Raw genomic sequence first — 18,038 nt, 5'->3', positions numbered from 1 at the left:
TCGGCGTTTAAAACAGAACTGCACACAATTGTTAATCACCTGTTAGGAATTAATCCCGGTTTACCTGGAGCGATCGATTGAATTGAGTTGTCCAGTGCATTTTAATGCTTAATCAGTATTTTCCAACCGAAAGCTACTGATTGTGCATCTAACTGTATTTTCATCAACAAATTTCAGAGACTATCTTTTCGAAATTTCGGGAATTGCCGCTCTCACGTCTCACTTACGCCACACTTTCTCTATACGCGAAGCTACCACCAGTATTCGGGTGCTATTCATGAGCAGTAAAAAGCTGCAGCAGCAGCAGTTTTCCCCTATCACTTCCGGCGCAAGTTTCTGCTGCTCGCAGTTCAGTTTTTCGAGCGACAAGCCACAAGATCACAAGAAGCCACGACCTATTACATGAGCAGCGCTACTGCTGCGTAAAATTACCAGACTGATGCTAGTGAAAACTAGTAAGTTACTAAACCACTGCTGCTTTTTACTGCTCATGTAATAGCACCCTAATTTCTGGAATTGTTGGGGAGTGCCGTGGTGACGTCACATCAGTGTGCATTACGTGCAGCCAGTAAAATAGGCCATCTGTATTCTGAGGACTTCGAAAGATCAGCGATTCCTTTGCTCTGTCATCTATGGACGATGACTATAAGCCGTAGAGAAAGTGATATTTAAACAATGCTACCTACCAAAAGAAATAAATCGCTATAAATAATTTATGTTGTTCCAATCATGGAAATGCTCTGACCATTTAAGCTATCTTTAATCGAACAATGAAAGGAAACAAGATACAACAATGATAGGAATATTAGTGTAGCTGTCAATTTCCTGCTCGATAAATTTCACTTCACGAAGATGTTTGTAATTTGCAGAGTTGGTACCGTGGTAGTGGATTAGCGAATAGACAAGTTAAGCTCTGCAATCATCTGCAATCTACGCGGAAAGCACCTGCACTGTGTTTTTTCGCGGACATGGTGTTTTGAGTTTTTTTTTTTAATTGCAGAATAGATTTGGATTCATTAACCGTTCGTCTCCTCGTCGAAACACCTTGGATTGGAATAAAAAAAATGACGCTATCCACGAGTCAGGGAATGCTAACTAGCCGTATGTGACCGTCGAGTGAAATATACAAGCTAGCTGGCTGGTAGAAACTAACGTAAACACTCCGTAAATATATACACGAACAATTTTGACGATAAGAAAATAAATAGTCAGACGCTAGAATTCGGTACTGAGTAACGCGAGAAGTCGTTTAGGCTCGTTTCTTTTCTTTTGACGAGATGGCAGATTTCGATGCTATTTATGAAGAGGAGGAAGAACACGATCAGAATTTAGAGGAACAGTACGTCACTCTTGTGCCTGATCCCATTGTCATTCGCGGTGCTGGTAACATGACAGTGTAAGGAAATTCAATTCTAACCCTCTGACGGACTTACGTCTATCTCGTCCAAGGTCCATTATCAGCTTTCCTTGCATGGAATGACCTCCGGCACGAATAAAGAATCTGCTTCATTGCTCGTTGTTTATAATAACTTTTTTCAATATATCCCAAGACATTATTACTAAATTACTAAATTTTCAGATTGCATGCCTCCAATGTGTTTTTCAAACAATATTAGAAACATACTTACACATTCAAGCTGAACTTTGTTTAGAAACTTTTTCCTTTGCATCAACTCTGCCCAGACTTTGTTTCAAGCTTTTCTATCATTTTAGATTCATAAATTTAACGAGCATATCATTTCATATATCAAAGTGTACCTTAGTTCCAAAATATCACTTTCTTAATATACCTCGTCTTAAGATGTGATAAGTAAAAATACCAAATCAATTTATTTTTTCTGTTTAATAGAACTAACATTTGGAAAATTTTTCAGATTCGGACTCAGCAATAGATTTGAAACTGAATTTCCTAATGGATTGGTGTCACGAGTAGCGCCAGAAGAATTCAAAGCAACTGTGATAAGAGTGAATAGCGTGCTGAAGAAAACATTGCCAGTTAATGTAAAATGGCTGTTTTGTGGCTGCGTCTGTTGCTGCTGTACTCTGGGCTGTTCTTTATGGCCAGTTGTTTGCCTTAGTAAAAGGGTAAGACAATTTTTGGCATGGATTCTTCTCTTCCCGACGTGAATGAAATGATTAAGTGACCACATTTTTAAATACTGCCAAATTCGCAACTTAGCTTATTAGTTACTTTTCTTGGCACTATTACTTAATATTTTAATCAGGGAAAAAATTTGAATTTGGTCAAGAAAAGTAAGGGAAAGTCCTTAGAGTAAGGGAGAGTCCTTAGAGGACTGTACAAAAGTTGTCACATTCCAGTAAGGTTTTAAAAATGCTACGACATTGTAAAGAATACAATTTCATAGATATATGTGTGATCTGAAATATCAAAAACTGTAGATAAAGATTTTTCACAATAGTTATTTTACTTTGATTTTGCATTTTTGTATACATTCAGATCTAAGGTACTACGTGTAAAATTTGATTAAAGATTGTTTTTTTTTCAACAGACACAACATTCTTTAAACAAATTGTTGGAGTGGGAGAATAGCAGACTATATCACAAATTGGGTTTGCATTGGCGACTCACCAAACAGAGATGCGATAGTTCATCGATGATGGAATACGTGAGTTAAAAATATTCATAGGTTTAGATAACAGCCTAACCGATAGTTTAATCCTTATTGTATCTTGAAAAAGTAACTCTACAAGAGACTATGAAAGTATTTGACACTTGATGATGCCACTAATGTTTTGAACAAAATAATTTCTTCTGAATGAAAAAAAAATATCTAGTCCAAAATTCATGGGTGAGCATTTTTTTTTTTTTTTAAACCAAGTATCGAATAATGCTTGAGTCATACTCTTTGTTTCACTACAGCCTTTAAAATCCGTATTCGAAAGAAAGTGCATTCTTACGAGCAACTCGACTGATTTTCACATCTTTGTATTATTAATATTTGTATTTGTATTTCAGGTTCTCTTGGTCGAATTTGTTCCAAAGATACAAATATACAGGCCTGATTAAAGAGTATAATGTTCGAGAATTATGTCTCAGTATAGAATAGATATAAATGAGAACGCGTATACACTGTTAAAAGTAAGTATGAATAACTCAAAATCAGAGGACTAAGGTCAAGAGTGACATTGCGTGAGGTGATAACTCACAAAATTGATAGATATTTTTGTAAATACCAATATACATAGACATAATACACAGTACAAGAGCGAATAGAAACTTTAAACTAACGATGACTAATACTTTATAAGTACATTGAATTTAAGATACAGTGAGAGAGAAAATGAATGAACAAGTCCAGATCATTTGTTGTTTATCTTAGGTATTGTTACATATGCATCTAAGCCTAAGTGATTTAGTATTGAAATGTTGAAGAAAAAATTGATTTAAATAATTTTTATTCCTTGTTATAGAAAAAAATTTTTTATCAGCTTTACACCCAACGATTCCCACAATATTGTCAGTTTCAGTAAAGTTCAGAGACTGTTGTAAAGCGGTGCTTGAAATGTTTTGTTTGAAGATTTATTTTATTCAGTACAACGAAAACCCCATGAGTACGTAATTTAAAATCATTGAAATAATGAAGATGATGGCGATAATCATAATAATACCTAAGTTACAAAATAATATTTTACATTTTTGTTTTTTTTTACCATTATTTCATATGTAGGCTAGTTTCGTACATCAATTAAATTAGTGCGCATAAATTTTTAACTTTTGCTCATACACGAAGTTATTTTTTTGGTTCCTTACTGGGTATTTTCATGTGAGTTATATGGTAATAATAATAGTGATGAAATTATTCAGTAAAACCTATTAGGTAAATTCAGGTAAAAAGTTTTTGACCCAATAGGAGACTGCATTTTGATGTCGAATTTAAACTGTGCGTGTAATTTAAAGCTTTACCTTTGTTGCCTTCGTAATATTGAGAATAATAATTATAGTAGGTGAAATAAAAAACATGCGTTGATTATATGTGTAATAAAATTTGTAAACCAACGTCTTATATTCGTGGATTTTTATAAAATAGAAATAACCTAGGGACAGTTATTATCAGTTAATTTAACTACTATTAATAATGCACTATTAGAGTATATTAGCTTTGTTTTACACAAATTAATTACGTGATAATGAACACTTGACTATCATATAAAATTCGTATTCATTTGGTAATATCTTTAGTCGTAGTTGAAAGTGCCGTAAATAAAAAGTAGTAATATTCTCGTAATCTGCTGATCAAAAATTCATTTGTCATTGTAAAAAAATCAGATTATTTATATATTTTCCCTTCAAATGACCGTATAGCAAGATATCGTATTTTACTTACGTGACATTAAGATTGTAAAATAACCAAAGTTTCAATTCAATACAAAAAATGTTTAAAAAGTGCTCTGTTGTTTGTCCTCATATAAAGCAAGGAAGAGTTCGAATAATTCAAGGTAACACTTACATTTATATAACGTTCTATAAATCTCTTGAGTGAGCAAATTTAATTGTACGATTCTATAAACTAATACAATTTTTACATTTAAAAAAATACCCACATTTTTTGACATGTGTAATAAAAAAAAAAAAAAAAAAACTAACAAATAATAATTTTATCAAATTGTAAAATTTCAATGAGGACAACGTAATTGCAAAAGATCAATTAATCTAGTTGGGCACATTTTAATTATATTTCAACGTATTCAAGAAGAATTGCTCTTATTCACATTCAATATTTTTCTATCAATTTTCGATTCGAGTTTCTGTGTCCAAATTCGCATCTTTTGCAATGGTTTTAACACATTGAAGTTCACAAATATTCAGGTGCTCTGAAATATGTTTTTCTTTTTCTGCCATTCTTATTCTGTTTTTTTCCTCTCTAAATTAGTAGTTCCATATTCATATTTGAATCATTAATTTTTTAATCTGTGTCGTGGATTAGTTTTGAGTTCACTTGGTGCTCAAATCTCTGTTTAACGATGACATTTATTTCAAGTATATTACTCTATCTCGTTTTTAAGAAAAATTGATATATCGATTCAAATTATCGCAGGTATTAAACAATTTAACAGTATTATCCAACGTTTTATAACACGGGTAACGTATAATGTGTCTGGTTTCGAAACATGGTTTATTATTACCGAATATACGCAATCAGCTGGCATGTCGGTGTTATGTCACAATTAAAAATCATTTATTCGAAGTACGACACATTTACCCAATTTATTCTCTATTTACCAAAGAAAACTAAAATGATAAAAAATCTTCCCTTAAATCAGGTGAAGATAAGATTAAAACAGAAATGATCTATAGAACGTTTATTGACTCTCGCGCACCAATTTTTCTGTATAATATACATTAATGTGACTAGAACAAAAATGAGTTCTCTAAATGTTAAGAGAACATCTTGCTATATATCTTCTCACAAATACATAATTAGTTCCTTCAAGATTTATATAATCGTTGATTTTTCAAGTAAACAATTTGAAAACTGATGCAAAAACGTTTCAACATCTGTAATTTAATGTACTACAAGAAGATAAACCAATCTCATGCACTATACAATAACCAAACAAGTTTTGATATATTGAAACGATACGTGCAAAACATTTTATCCTACAAATATCTTGACGAAAATTTGCATTTTGCATGATTAGTTTACTAGATGATGTAATTTCTTTAGAACTATTGACATGAATATTTAAATCAAATATCTGAGACTTATCTGATATTTTTCACGTGAAGGCATACATAGTTTTAGCTGAAACTATGACTCATTAAAAATTCTAAAGATGTTAAAACTCTTTTGTATCTGAAAAAATCAATTTTCTGTTATGAAGAAAATATTTTTGAAACAAAAGATTGAGGTTTAATTTTTTCAACAAAACTGTCTTTTTTGAAGATGATGATTTTATAGCAGAGACAAATATTTTATTTGTGCCTGATTCAAAAAAATTCCATGGTTTCCTTAGATTTTACTTACAGAAATTCAAATCACTTGTTACGTTAGTGTGTATAGTGAAAATAAATGCCTTGAGCGACTGTTGAGTATTAATGTACTGATTGAAAATGTCAAGGGTACTTTTTGGCACATTGAATGACAAATTTCACGAAACCTGTTTTCATTTGTTTCACCCTGACATACATACGTAAATAAATTTATGCACATAGTATAACAACATAATGTATAGTAGTATATAATATTAATAATAAGGAATTTTATGCTACAAGCTAGATTTTGGCGTAGTTTATAGTATTGAGAATCTGTTTCAGGGTCGTACACTTGGAGTCACTAAATATATATTTCATGCAGATTATTTTCAGAGATGCGACTGTGCAGAAATTTTACTTTTTTCTAAAACTGTTGCAAAATTGATAATTTTGTTTATATTCTACATAGAGACTTTCTTTATAAATAAGACGAAAATGCCAACGTCCAGTCCTACTGACTTTTATCTTGTGGAGTATTTGAAGAAAGTTAGCTCTGCAGCAATTATCTAATTAAAAACAAATTGCGTTTCAAGTAAATTCGAGATTACTAGCAGAATAAAATATGTTACCCTAAATTGGGCACTAATGTGGTGCTGCAATTCTATTTCAATAAGTATCATAAACTACATCAAAATTTGGCTGATTCAACACCGAATCCCCCACCTGGACATAGTTATCACATTCAAAAGGCTGTCGAATAATATTATTACTATTTAGATGTATAATCAGATCCGATCTATGTAAACTTCACGCATGAATATTATTGATAGATCGAAATTTCCAGCGTGATAGAAAATCGCATAAACACAGCTCCTGCAAATTACTGTGCACATCATTGCTCATAAACTTGTAACTCATAGGAAAAGCACCCTGGTCCCAATTAGTTGATAGTAATTAGGATCTGACTGTATATAAATGAAAATTAGCATATCATAAATCAGCTTACAAGCTTGTGTCCGGCGTTTATTTCGGCAAAGAATTTTAAAATGAAATAAAAGAAATCTTTATTAATAATTACCACTCTTGAAGTTACTTCATTTCTTCCTACTTAATCCGTGTACATTTTTGCGTGTATTTATCACTATTCATTTGTTGCTCACGGATCTTTTTGTGAATCTATCCCACGATCGATTCGTTCGAGACGTAATCTTCGATATTAATCAGAGAATGAATTGCTTTATCCGATTCTTACGAAAGAACTCAAGTTCTATTCTCAATCTCGACGAAAGTTTTTCAACCAATAGAAAAGAAAATTTTTCAACAATTTCATACTAGGTGGAACTAGCTGTTTATTATCACATTTGAAAAGTTTGAAATTACTTTGGTTCAAACTAAGTATGCACGTGTATTTGAGGTGTGTCAAGTGAAAGTACCGTTGAATAAAATATTTTCATACAAATGTATATTGACGCAGCAAAATATCACATATTTATACATCGTTTGATATTTGTTGTTAGATTACAGTAATGTTAATTATAAATCGCACGTATAAACAGCGTATAAAGTTATTTTGGATAACGACAGTTTTCCTTCTTTTTTTTTAGCCAAGATTAATTTATGGTTCATTGGTCCCTTTCTAGTTGAGTTATTCAATCTTTCTTACACACATACACACAGCGATTGTAATTATTACAATAATTCTGTCATTTATAGCTGAAACTCCTCATCTAACTGTACGGAAAAACTAACTGCCATACGACATTCAATGTAGTTAACAATAAGCTGACAATGGAGACAACTGCTCAGAATCTGGTTCTGGTCTCGTTTTATGTTTCAAACTTCAACAAAAATCTGATCCACTCTACACTCTGGTTATTGGATTACCATTAGAACGTGTTGCAGGTGTGTGAAAAATTGATATGATTTTTTCATCTACTGTTTTTTTTTAGTGTTTTATAATCAAACATTTAATTACAGAAACAAAGCCGCTGATAGCCTAAGTTAAATAAACATATTCTGTCTCAACATAAATAATAATTATGATTTTTTCGTGTTTTTTCAAAACATATTCAACATATTTGACTGTAATCGAAGCAAAGTAATAGCTGTACAATTAATTATCAAACGTCAAATTATAATAAAGTTGTACAGCTGAGTAGTTGAACTTCACAAATTGAAGAAAGTATTTACAAAAGATTACTCATTATATATATATATATATATATATATATATATATATATATATATATAATGTTCCTTACATACTAAACTAAATACAAACCTTATTAATTACATATTTTAAATCAATATCATTTACTACTTATCATTAAAATTAGCAAGGTAACTAGACTGATAAGGTTTGCACGTGTGTTAAAGTCATTACACAGAAATAAGTGATCAATTATACATTTAATAAAATCAACTAAAACTGATAAAAAGTCTGTATACAGTGAATTATGGAATTAGAAATACGGCAATCACACCATTGAACTACGAATGGTTTACCGGAGAAAGATCTCCTTTTTACGATTTGTTAAAAAATCATTTTAAATGAATAGTCATAATGACCAGTCAATTGAATATACAAAACTAACGCACAGATTGATATAAAGTACTAAACATGCTAGCCGTTTCGAAATTTTCAATAGAAGAATTATACAATTATTAATTTTCTAAAAGTATTTTTCTTTTTCTATTAGCATGAAATTGATAAAAATATACATTTCCAAAGTTTCTAGCTTAATTTGCTTTTGAGTGAAAATTATAACAGAATGCGTTTGGTACGCCAACCATACTGAAGATGATATTAATACTAAAAAAACAAAAAACAAACAACAATACATAAATTTAATAATTTGGTATTATAGAATTAATTAGTTACTCCGTTGAATATTACTTTTTTCCTGCTCGTAGTTTTTATAAAAACATAGCGGGTATTTTCATTGTCCGTTCTTAGATCAACATACTTAGAAGGTAATAAGCGATCGCTCATTAGTAAATGATATTATACATATGTATAAGTAGTAACTCTAGATTTAATCAATTCGTTCGTTATGTATTAATACTATTTAAAGCTCAGTTAGAATTTAATTCGTAATTTAAAAAAAATATAACAATTTCTTCCCGGAACCTTCACAAAAAAAAGAAAACAAAAAAATAATACTAAAAAGAAAACGTCATTATGACGATGGCTAACGATGATTCTTTACAATTTGAAAGTGTGCACCAAGATTATATCAAGAACTTTTGCCTTCGCACTACTTGTCGTCTCTTGTACTCATTATTATTATGCTTCTCTTTTAAAGAGACATTTCGTAGCATAATATACTTAGTTTGTTGATGTCGCCGAGATTGATGAAAATATATCTTGCTTCGTCACCAACTTGAAGAAATCCAATTCAAAAAAATATTGCGCTCAAAAGAGAGTAACGAAAACAGAGTTGAAATAAATTCCGGAAGAGACTAGAATTTTGACCTGTAGATGAGGTAAATTATCTAAATTTCTGCTATTATGCCATTTGCGTAGATATGTTGGATGACTTTAAACAGTGGAATATAATTTAAGTGCACTGTTCAATCATTATTGTTACTAATATAATTATGATTATTATTTCAATAAAGATAGGAATGTCTGGTTTGATTTTATACCCTCGTGAATAATTAACTAATATACTGACAAGTATGAGAAAACAAAAAATATCCACATCATATGTCCGTAAACGATATTTAAGATAGTAAACATGTTAACGTTAAATTGGCGATGAATGAATATCACGGAAGCAGTGAAGGAACTCTGTCCACATAATTCGCAGGAAATTGTCCCCTTCTTCCATTACATTCACCATATAACCAGTCATCTGATAATTTTGAAAGGACCGTAATTTTTGCACCCTCCTGTAAAATCACAATATTTCAATTAATATTGTTTGTAATAGTATTATTCAGTCGAGCATTATGGTGAATATACATAGCACAAACGATCTTAAGCTATTTTTTTTATAATTGAAACTGTCGTCAAAAATCAAGTAGGTAGAGTATTTAAAAAATTAAGACTGTTAGAAGCTTATAAGTACTATGTAGCAGCACATTTGCGGCATTTTCAGAAGAAGGTAGTTTTTCTTTTTAACTTATTCACAATTTGTTCTTTCTTACTTGGTATTTAACCTTTATAAAAAATTATCATAACAATTTGTTCAGCATTTTTTCAGATTCTCAAAACATAAAATATAATCGATCATTACGATTGAAATACGTTCGAGCATATTACGGTGATAAAAATTGCATGCATAACCAAGTTGTGATATGAATGTAAGCCTATTTTACCAATTCTACGACACGAATCCATCTCAGAATACTGTCAACTAAATGAGTATTTTTCTTAGCAGTTGAACCAATAGTAGATAAAATGTTGATAACACATTTCAATTGACAGATTTCTAGTGAAAAATGCCGGACTTTTCTCATTTTTCCAGGTTTGTAACAACTTTCCAAGATTTGAAAAAAATTTCATCATAGACTCTTATAAGGCCACATCAAGTTAAATTTCTATGTATTTACAATCTCACATAGAAAGATGCTTCAGAGATTCGAATCAAATGCTAGAAGCCCAGGCTTGAAATTTAGATTCAATTATAATCGTTTTAATACTAACTTAATGGCATTCCATGCTTCATTCAATGTTTTCTTTTTTCATCCAAGTCGAAACTTTGCTAGCTCACAGTTGTTATCACAAACGGAGAATACTCATTACCCTTAAACGATAAGAAATAAATCCCTGTACCAGACTGTACACTCTTTTCACGTCAGATATCTTCACAAACTGAATGTAAATAAAACTCAATTTGGTGCAACCAAAATGGTCTTGGAAGAATGTAACACCGGCAGCATTATTTAATGTGTTTTTAACAGAAAATTGTAGTAGTCGATAAACAACAAGAAATGGTAATAAGCATACAAGAGATATAAAATAAATAACGCAATATACCTCAAATGTTAAATCATCTTGAGTCTCCCCGGTAAAAGCATACAAAGCATTGACTGTGTTTGTCGATAGACCAGGTAGTGGTACTTTAACGTCAATGAAATTCAGTGGACACATTCCTTGACGATTTCCAACCCTTCCCTCAATCCATTCATTGTTTATCGCTCTGACCAACTCAACAATATCTCCTTCTTTTAAGGCTAGATCGCTAGGCTGAGAAGCTTGAAAATCATAAAGCGCTACACCGTACGCTTTTTGACATTGTTCCTGCAAGACAAATAATCGAACAACGTTAATTCAGAGAGGTGTTCGGAAATGCAATAAAAAAGGCAAATTTGGTTAAAGGCAAGTAAATTTACAGCAAAACTTATTTTGGAATAGAAGAAATTCCTTCGTCGAGGATGTTTGATATGATAGTTTGATGTGGACTTATGCAACTGGATAAAAATTAACTCACCTGAAATGCATAATTCGATTCGGTCAGATACTCTACTGGTGGTGCAGGCGGAGGTATAGACGGCATTGGTGGCGAGGGTTCGTCTTCTAATGCGTCATTCCAAGCAGCATTGATGTCCAGCGTAACAGGCTCATTGTAAGGTACAGCGCTGCGTTTCATTGGCACAGGTTTAGCCGTGAACTGGGTGACAGTGGGGGCTAAGTTTGTTGGTGCGAATTTTGGAGCTGGAGGCTTCGCCGGTTTGGCTCTGATAATCGTTGGCATTAAGGCACTGCAGTTTGAATTAACTGAACTAAGAGGCGTTTGGGATTCGTTGGAAGTTTCGTTATTGAATGCAAAAAAGTCCGAGTTTCCGACTGTCTTTGACTTGCAGCTATTTGCCGGAGCTACGTTCTGCCACAATGGAGAGAATGGATCCTGGCTTGAAGAAAGCTTCCACGGATCATTTCGGGGAATTTTTTGACTAGATAAACCACCGAAAAAGTCAAAGTCGTCTTCAAAACCACTTTCAGTTTGCGAGGTATTACCGCTGTTGGTGAAAACGGATGGATTTGAGTTTCCATCACTTCCAAAACTGTCAACGCTGACTCCATCGCTATTTGAACGCGTCGTCAATGTGGGAGATCCTGGCGGACTTAAATCTATCAGTGAAACTGTCCCACTTGGCGTTGATGAGTTAGAACATGAACTTGCCCCATGGTTAGAATAAGACACGGGCAGTGGCTGTTTGGAAGGTTTTCGACCAAATATATTTGTAATCAACTCTGCGGGTCTTGCCTGCAACATTTGAAATGAATACAATTTTGATGAAAACCATTTTTACTGCCGGATTGACTTGATATAAGGTGATCTTAAACAATGAAATACATGCGTAATTACATGGTTCGTTCCAAATTTTATTGTGATTTTAGTTATCTACAAATATTGCAAAAAGATATGGGATTGGGAACTCTAAAGTCTTGACAAAGTTTTAAAACATTTTAATGAAATTCAACGAGATTTAAAGCATTTTTAAATATCTTATTTTCGCATTGTAGATACCTTAAATTACAACACTGTGCAAGGTTTCTCGAAGTGTGATAATATGACAAGGGTTGCAAAGATTTCGTCAAATTTTGTAGTGTCAAAGAAGAGTTAGAGGATTCAGTACAAAAAAATCTGGAATATCATAGAAATATTGCGAACTTTCAGGTGAATTCAGCAAAAGCCAAAATGGACTACAAAGACATGCTTGACATCTTTTTGGACTTTTAAATGTAAATCAACCTGAACTGAAAAACTGCAATGTTTAATTTTCCAGCGATTGACCTTGTCAACTCTAATGCCAGTACTTCTTCTTTGAAAACTAAACGAACGATCTTTGCCAAGATATAAACTTCGATGTAACCAATATTAAATAGTGATCTATGAAAAAATATTTCTTTCACCAAAATAAATTCTCAAGTGATCAACTAGCTGGAATTTTAAATTTTCTCATTCGATATTTTTTAAAGAAGTTGTCGGTGAGGCGGTTTGACGAATAGAATTGTTGAATAATTTAAAAAAACATATAATAAAAATTCTGTCCAAGTTTTTGGAAGTGGGAGGTTATTTCTCATCATCGAGAGAATTTTTGTAAATTTTTTAAGAATTTACAAAACGGTGAAAATATTCAGCCTAAAAAAATTCATTATTCAGAAAGGTTTGGTCCAAAAAATCCGAAAAAAATTCAGAAAAATGTTTTAGAGCTAGAACAACAGCATAAATAAAAATGGATCGAATCGAAGACAGTGAGGTCTGGAGGTGTGTTGTATTGAGGTGGACAACCCCATCTACAGAGGAATATCAAGTTACCCAGGAATCATATCGCGCATGAATAAAGTTGTAAATAATAGCTTCATACAAAATTTGAGCATATTGTAGAAATTGTAATCTGGATTTTCAGCTTTCCGAATAATTTACTATCTTTTGCCGACGCGTATCAGACAAATATTGCTAATAAAATATCTCAGATTGTGCCCTACAGGTATGAAGGGGAATCTGTACGTGAACAATTAGATTTGCAGTTTCCACAAACTTATCGCTTAGCAGGTATGAAAAATATTTATAACAGAACATCTCACCGGTTTCTTTGGTTTATCGCCTTTCTCATGATGATATTGTGTACGATGTGTAAATTTTGGAGGTGGCGGACGCGGTGGTGGTTTCTTTTTTTGTGGCGGATGAGTTGTCGACAATCCATTACTAAATTGGTTACTGTAAAGTGGGAATAAATTTTAGTATAAAACCTAATCGCAATAAAGGAAAATAAAAATTAACTCATCATGTAAATCACAGTTCGTTAATAGCTATTTCCATTACTTTTTTCATTTAACAATGTTGATACAAAATTTGTGAGATACCAATTTGTAAATTTAAGGAAGCTGGTTAACCCAAAATCAATACACTTTGTCAATTGAATTACAAGATAGTCACATATTAAGTATTTACCAAATTATTACATTCGGAAGCTATTAAGCTACGAAAGCTATGTTTATTTTTTTAAAGGTATAAAAAAGTATAATAAAAAACCAATACGAAGTAAGTATTCTGTTTACAATGATTTACTAAATCCCGGAAACTCCTAAAGATACGAAGTAGCAATTTTTTTTAAACATGCATTCGTTACGGTAACGTTACTAACTTTTGAGAGAAAAAGTGTATGGATACAGAAAACTGTGATCCTAAGTTTGAACGATTGATATAAATCAACTTACTTGCTGCCCCACGTCGAAGCAAAATTATTGGCTGGTGGCCTGGGTGCAGCTCTGGTCGGTATCCTCATGTCTGTGAATGAAGGTAGGTAAATAAGACAAGTTAGGTATACAAAAACAATAAAAAACGCGGCTAGCCATGCGTTTACACTTTACAGCCAGATTGTAAGCTTGGAGAATGAAGGGTTAGGGGTGATTCATTAATTGATCATAACAACAGGCTCGCGATAATAAACAACGGCAGCAGAAGATTTGAGCACGCCCACTTGTGAACGTCAAAGGCCCGTTATCAACGGCCTTGGTGTACGGTTGCACGGAGTGACACAAGTGTAAACCTGAATACATAAACGCCGAGAGAGTATAGTTTTACACGCATTGTAACGTAGGCGTGTATATGTGATTTAAAAAGCATAGCGCATTCATTCTTGCCACCACGTTAACCTTATTTTTCATTATCACACTATCAAATTTCGCTAGATGCAACGCGATATTCCATTCGATTTAAAATCCGATGCTCTCGTCTATTACCTCGTTTTATACACCGGAATTCAAACCCGAATCGAACACGCTGAGTATTCAAACATTCACAAGATTCTCACCTGTTCTCACGTTCGCGGCCATCTTTTATTCGTTGACGGTTGTATTAGATATGAATGTAGCAGTTGACTGTATGGTAAAGTAGGTGACTGCATGCATAGGTGTGGTGTCCAAATATGCTTGCAGTGTAAGCGATCGTCGTTGTGACGTTACAAGGAAGCGGACGAATTTGCCGTTCCGTGTACACCCGATTAGCTAGGGTTATATATATATATATATACAGCTGCTGCCGTACTTCCTCACCGCTAACGACGCAATTTCATTTCAAAACACTGCGAACTTTCGAACGATCTTTTACGCAACTCTATAACAGATTATTATTATAATCAAGATTTTCAGCAGTGCTCGTTTCGATGTAGCATTAATTATTATTGATACTCTTTAAGAATGAGGTATACTTTGATTATTAGTATTATTGAGCGAAAATGGATAGCAGAATAAACGATGATAGCTGTAATAAGTGGACGAGTTAGATTTATTCGAGACACAAGAATAACTGCGTTTACATGTCACGTTTTGTACTTGTTATGACGCGACTCAAGTGGCTACGGAGATTACGTGAGCTTTTATCATTTATTTTGGTTCTTTTTCTAATTTTTATCTCTACGAGTGTTATATAGCGGGTAATAGAGAGTAGATGGCGCTACATTTTGTTTCGTAATTATAATTAAAGAACTCGTCAAAAGTTTCATCATATTTTGAGCCAATCATGTTCAAGTTTTTTAAATACGATTTAAAATCGTTCGATTTAAAACCGCAACGGAATTTCGCGCGCTTTCCGCCAATTGGCCATATATCGCTATGCACGATCGTATCACCTGATTAGTTTTAGGATTTTCAAACGAATGACCCAAGAACAGTACGGATTTTCAGAGTAGAATTTATAGTCGCGTAGTACGACGGCATTCCAAGCGTGCACTGAAGGTATGTCAATATCGCAAGAGTATCTTGTACAATAATATCTTAAGTTAATTATTCTACCAAATTAAAAATCGAATTGGAAGATATTTTTGAATAGCTAGCCAGGCGCCTACAGAATGATATTTACGTTTCGTACTCCAAGTCGGGCTATTTACTTACCCAACATTGAATTAATACCGTGTATTTCTTTCTGTCACGGATCTTGCTCAAGATGAAATTACAAGCGATGGCAGCATCTGCGAATCTGTCCTTTCTAGCACCTTCCATAGTCATCGCAACACCGGCAGACCTCAAGTTGATTCTGTACAATTAGCCACTAGTTACAGTAAGTCAAATTTACCTGTGAGCAATTACTTGACAAAGTTATGAAATAATGCAGATGAAATTTGTAGTTTTAAAGGAGCCTTTTAAGATTTACAAACCTTCGGTTTTTTAGAGACGTGTTTTTTTCTCTTCTAGCTTTTTGGTTGGTTGTACTTGGCATAAGAGATACCAGGTGTCATGAGATCACACGTTCAGAGATCTCATTTAAATGGCATTATTATGTAACTGTAGTTCATGAATATTCAGAGTTATACTTTTTGTCATTTTCAAATTTATTGTATTGTTAATCATTGCAATGTTGATAATATAATAAATCATTCACCACTATGCGTTTTGCTATAAAACTCATTGTCAGTACGGGATTTCTAAAGTTTATGTATATATCAAAAATCAAAACGCACGTGGAACTGAGAAAAAAATTAGTATTATGTGCAATAAATGCTTATAAAAACTGAACACAGGTATTTATATATTCTAGAATAGATGATAGTTCACATCCGGTAATGGTACAATTTTTAGAGTTACACGCCTGATCAAATTGAATAGAACTTTGTGTAATACGACATTCAGAAATAATATTCAATTATCAGAAAATCACTCATAAAAATTTGTTTGCACTACGATAATTAAAGTTTTTACGATATTTATGGTAGAAATCTTTCACCGAATAGTCATTTTGAAAAAAATATTTCAAACTAATTTCTAATAAATAAATAATATTTTGATTTACATAGAATTTTAGTTTTTCAAGTTGAAGTTGACCTAGAAAAATTTTCACTGGGAGAAGTAAGCTACCCCTGTTCAGTATCTGTATTCTTAAAACGTAAACCTTAAAATTATGATGTAAAGTATGAGATACAAGCAAAAGAGGCGAACAGCTTGAAAAACTTACTGTGCCATGTTGACAAGATACTCCATTTTCTCGCTAATGATATTATTTAATATAAAAGTATAAGTATAATATATATATATAATATATATATATATTGTAGACATATTTTAGGTATAATAACATCGGCATGCTACAGAACAAGATAAAATCTGTACTCTGATGCAAAATATTCTGTTTACATCCACGATTATTGGATGATTAAAAATGGTTTGGAGTCCTGCAAAAAATGAATCAACATGTAATTCATTAAATGAATTATTAAGAAAATAACTTCTCAGTTACTTGCGCAGAGTTCAGATTTTTGAAAAAAGCTATTATCAAAGCGTATAACATAAAAAAACTTCATTCAATATTTCTTAAAAATTGAATATAATATCAAAATTTTCATTTAGCGTTATATTCCAAGGTCCTAATTTTTTGAAAATGTAATAAAATAACATTTTACAAGTTTCACATTTAACAAAAAGGTGCATCTAACGATTGCGGCTCCGATGTATCGAAGATATGAAGTTGGTTAACACTCCTGACGGTCCTGTCGAAGTATTTCTCCTGAAAGCGCTCGGAATCTTGACTTATTACTGCATGACGTATTTGCGAACAGTTCCAAATTTAATATGCTCTCATTTCAGACTCGGCGCCTCTCATCTCATTCGGTAATATCAGGTGTATGTGCTGTTTGAATTATTTTCGTCTTTGAAGTTTTCTATTTCCATGAAGCAAGCCAAAAAGAAAATGACATTTCATCTAGTGATCCAGTTTTTTGCAAACAGCTGATCACGAGTGCCAAATTGGTTTTCTTGCTCTGGCTCTTCACACTCTTCGACGAGCGCCTTCGATGATGGACTGCGGCAGAGAATTATTTGATTAATCACATGCTTGGTAGTTTCTACTAAAGAAAGGCCTATCGCTGCTTACTTACAAAGTCTGGGAATAAGGAACGTTGCCTCATTCTTTCTGAAGTTGAAGTTGATCCAGTTTCGGCTTGGGATAGTTGATTATAGAGCCAATCTTATCAACTGCGATGGTTGTTGTAACGACGCCTCAATAAACGAAATTTTTTTCATCGTAATAGTTGTGGTTCATCAGTAGCCAATCGAGTGTACTGGGATGCAACTTACAAAAAAACTGCTGATTTAAAGGAATACAGATATTTAAAAAGCTTACATAGCTGATTTAAATATGCATATGTTTTTTTTGCC

The 18,038-nt window shown here is 32.7% G+C and overlaps 2 protein-coding genes and 1 long non-coding RNA gene across 5 annotated transcripts; 2 read left to right on the top strand and 1 right to left on the bottom strand.

Moving 5' to 3' along the window:
• Positions 1 to 637: 637 nt before the first annotated feature.
• On the top strand, positions 638 to 7,773 carry LOC124185953 (cysteine-rich hydrophobic domain-containing protein 2). Of its 2 annotated transcripts, none has more exons than XM_046577212.1 (4): positions 638 to 1,339; positions 1,875 to 2,085; positions 2,511 to 2,627; positions 2,978 to 7,773. In XM_046577212.1, exons 1-4 carry the CDS (start codon positions 1,278 to 1,280, stop codon positions 3,026 to 3,028), a joined length of 441 nt encoding a protein of 146 aa, XP_046433168.1. In that variant the 5' UTR covers positions 638 to 1,277; the 3' UTR covers positions 3,029 to 7,773. The 2 variants fall into 2 exon arrangements, with proteins under 2 accessions (XP_046433168.1, XP_046433167.1); XM_046577211.1 differs by having other exon boundaries at positions 643 to 1,396.
• A 552-nt stretch (positions 7,774 to 8,325) lies between these two features.
• LOC124185952 (SH3 domain-containing protein 19) lies at positions 8,326 to 15,079 on the bottom strand. 2 transcript variants are annotated; one of them, XM_046577210.1, is made up of 6 exons: positions 14,946 to 15,079; positions 14,109 to 14,178; positions 13,476 to 13,608; positions 11,374 to 12,150; positions 10,920 to 11,183; positions 8,326 to 9,829 (listed from the first exon to the last, which is right to left on the bottom strand). In XM_046577210.1, exons 2-6 carry the CDS (start codon positions 14,174 to 14,176, stop codon positions 9,707 to 9,709), a joined length of 1,365 nt encoding a protein of 454 aa, XP_046433166.1. In that variant the 5' UTR covers positions 14,177 to 14,178; positions 14,946 to 15,079; the 3' UTR covers positions 8,326 to 9,706. The 2 variants fall into 2 exon arrangements, with proteins under 2 accessions (XP_046433166.1, XP_046433165.1); XM_046577209.1 differs by lacking the exon at positions 14,946 to 15,079 and adding an exon at positions 14,705 to 14,843.
• Positions 15,080 to 15,399: 320 nt separating this feature from the next.
• LOC124185955 lies at positions 15,400 to 16,655 on the top strand. The gene is made up of 3 exons (XR_006871511.1): positions 15,400 to 15,626; positions 15,835 to 15,948; positions 16,083 to 16,655. It is a non-coding gene; the product is annotated as an uncharacterized LOC124185955 (long non-coding RNA).
• The last annotated feature ends 1,383 nt before the right edge of the window (positions 16,656 to 18,038 follow it).

This window comes from Neodiprion fabricii, chromosome 7 (assembly GCF_021155785.1).
Source record: "Neodiprion fabricii isolate iyNeoFabr1 chromosome 7, iyNeoFabr1.1, whole genome shotgun sequence".
In the NCBI taxonomy this organism is placed as follows: Eukaryota; Metazoa; Arthropoda; class Insecta; order Hymenoptera; family Diprionidae; genus Neodiprion; species Neodiprion fabricii.
The sequence above is the reverse complement of the archived record's forward strand: the minus strand, read 5'-3'. Positions and strand labels throughout refer to the sequence as shown.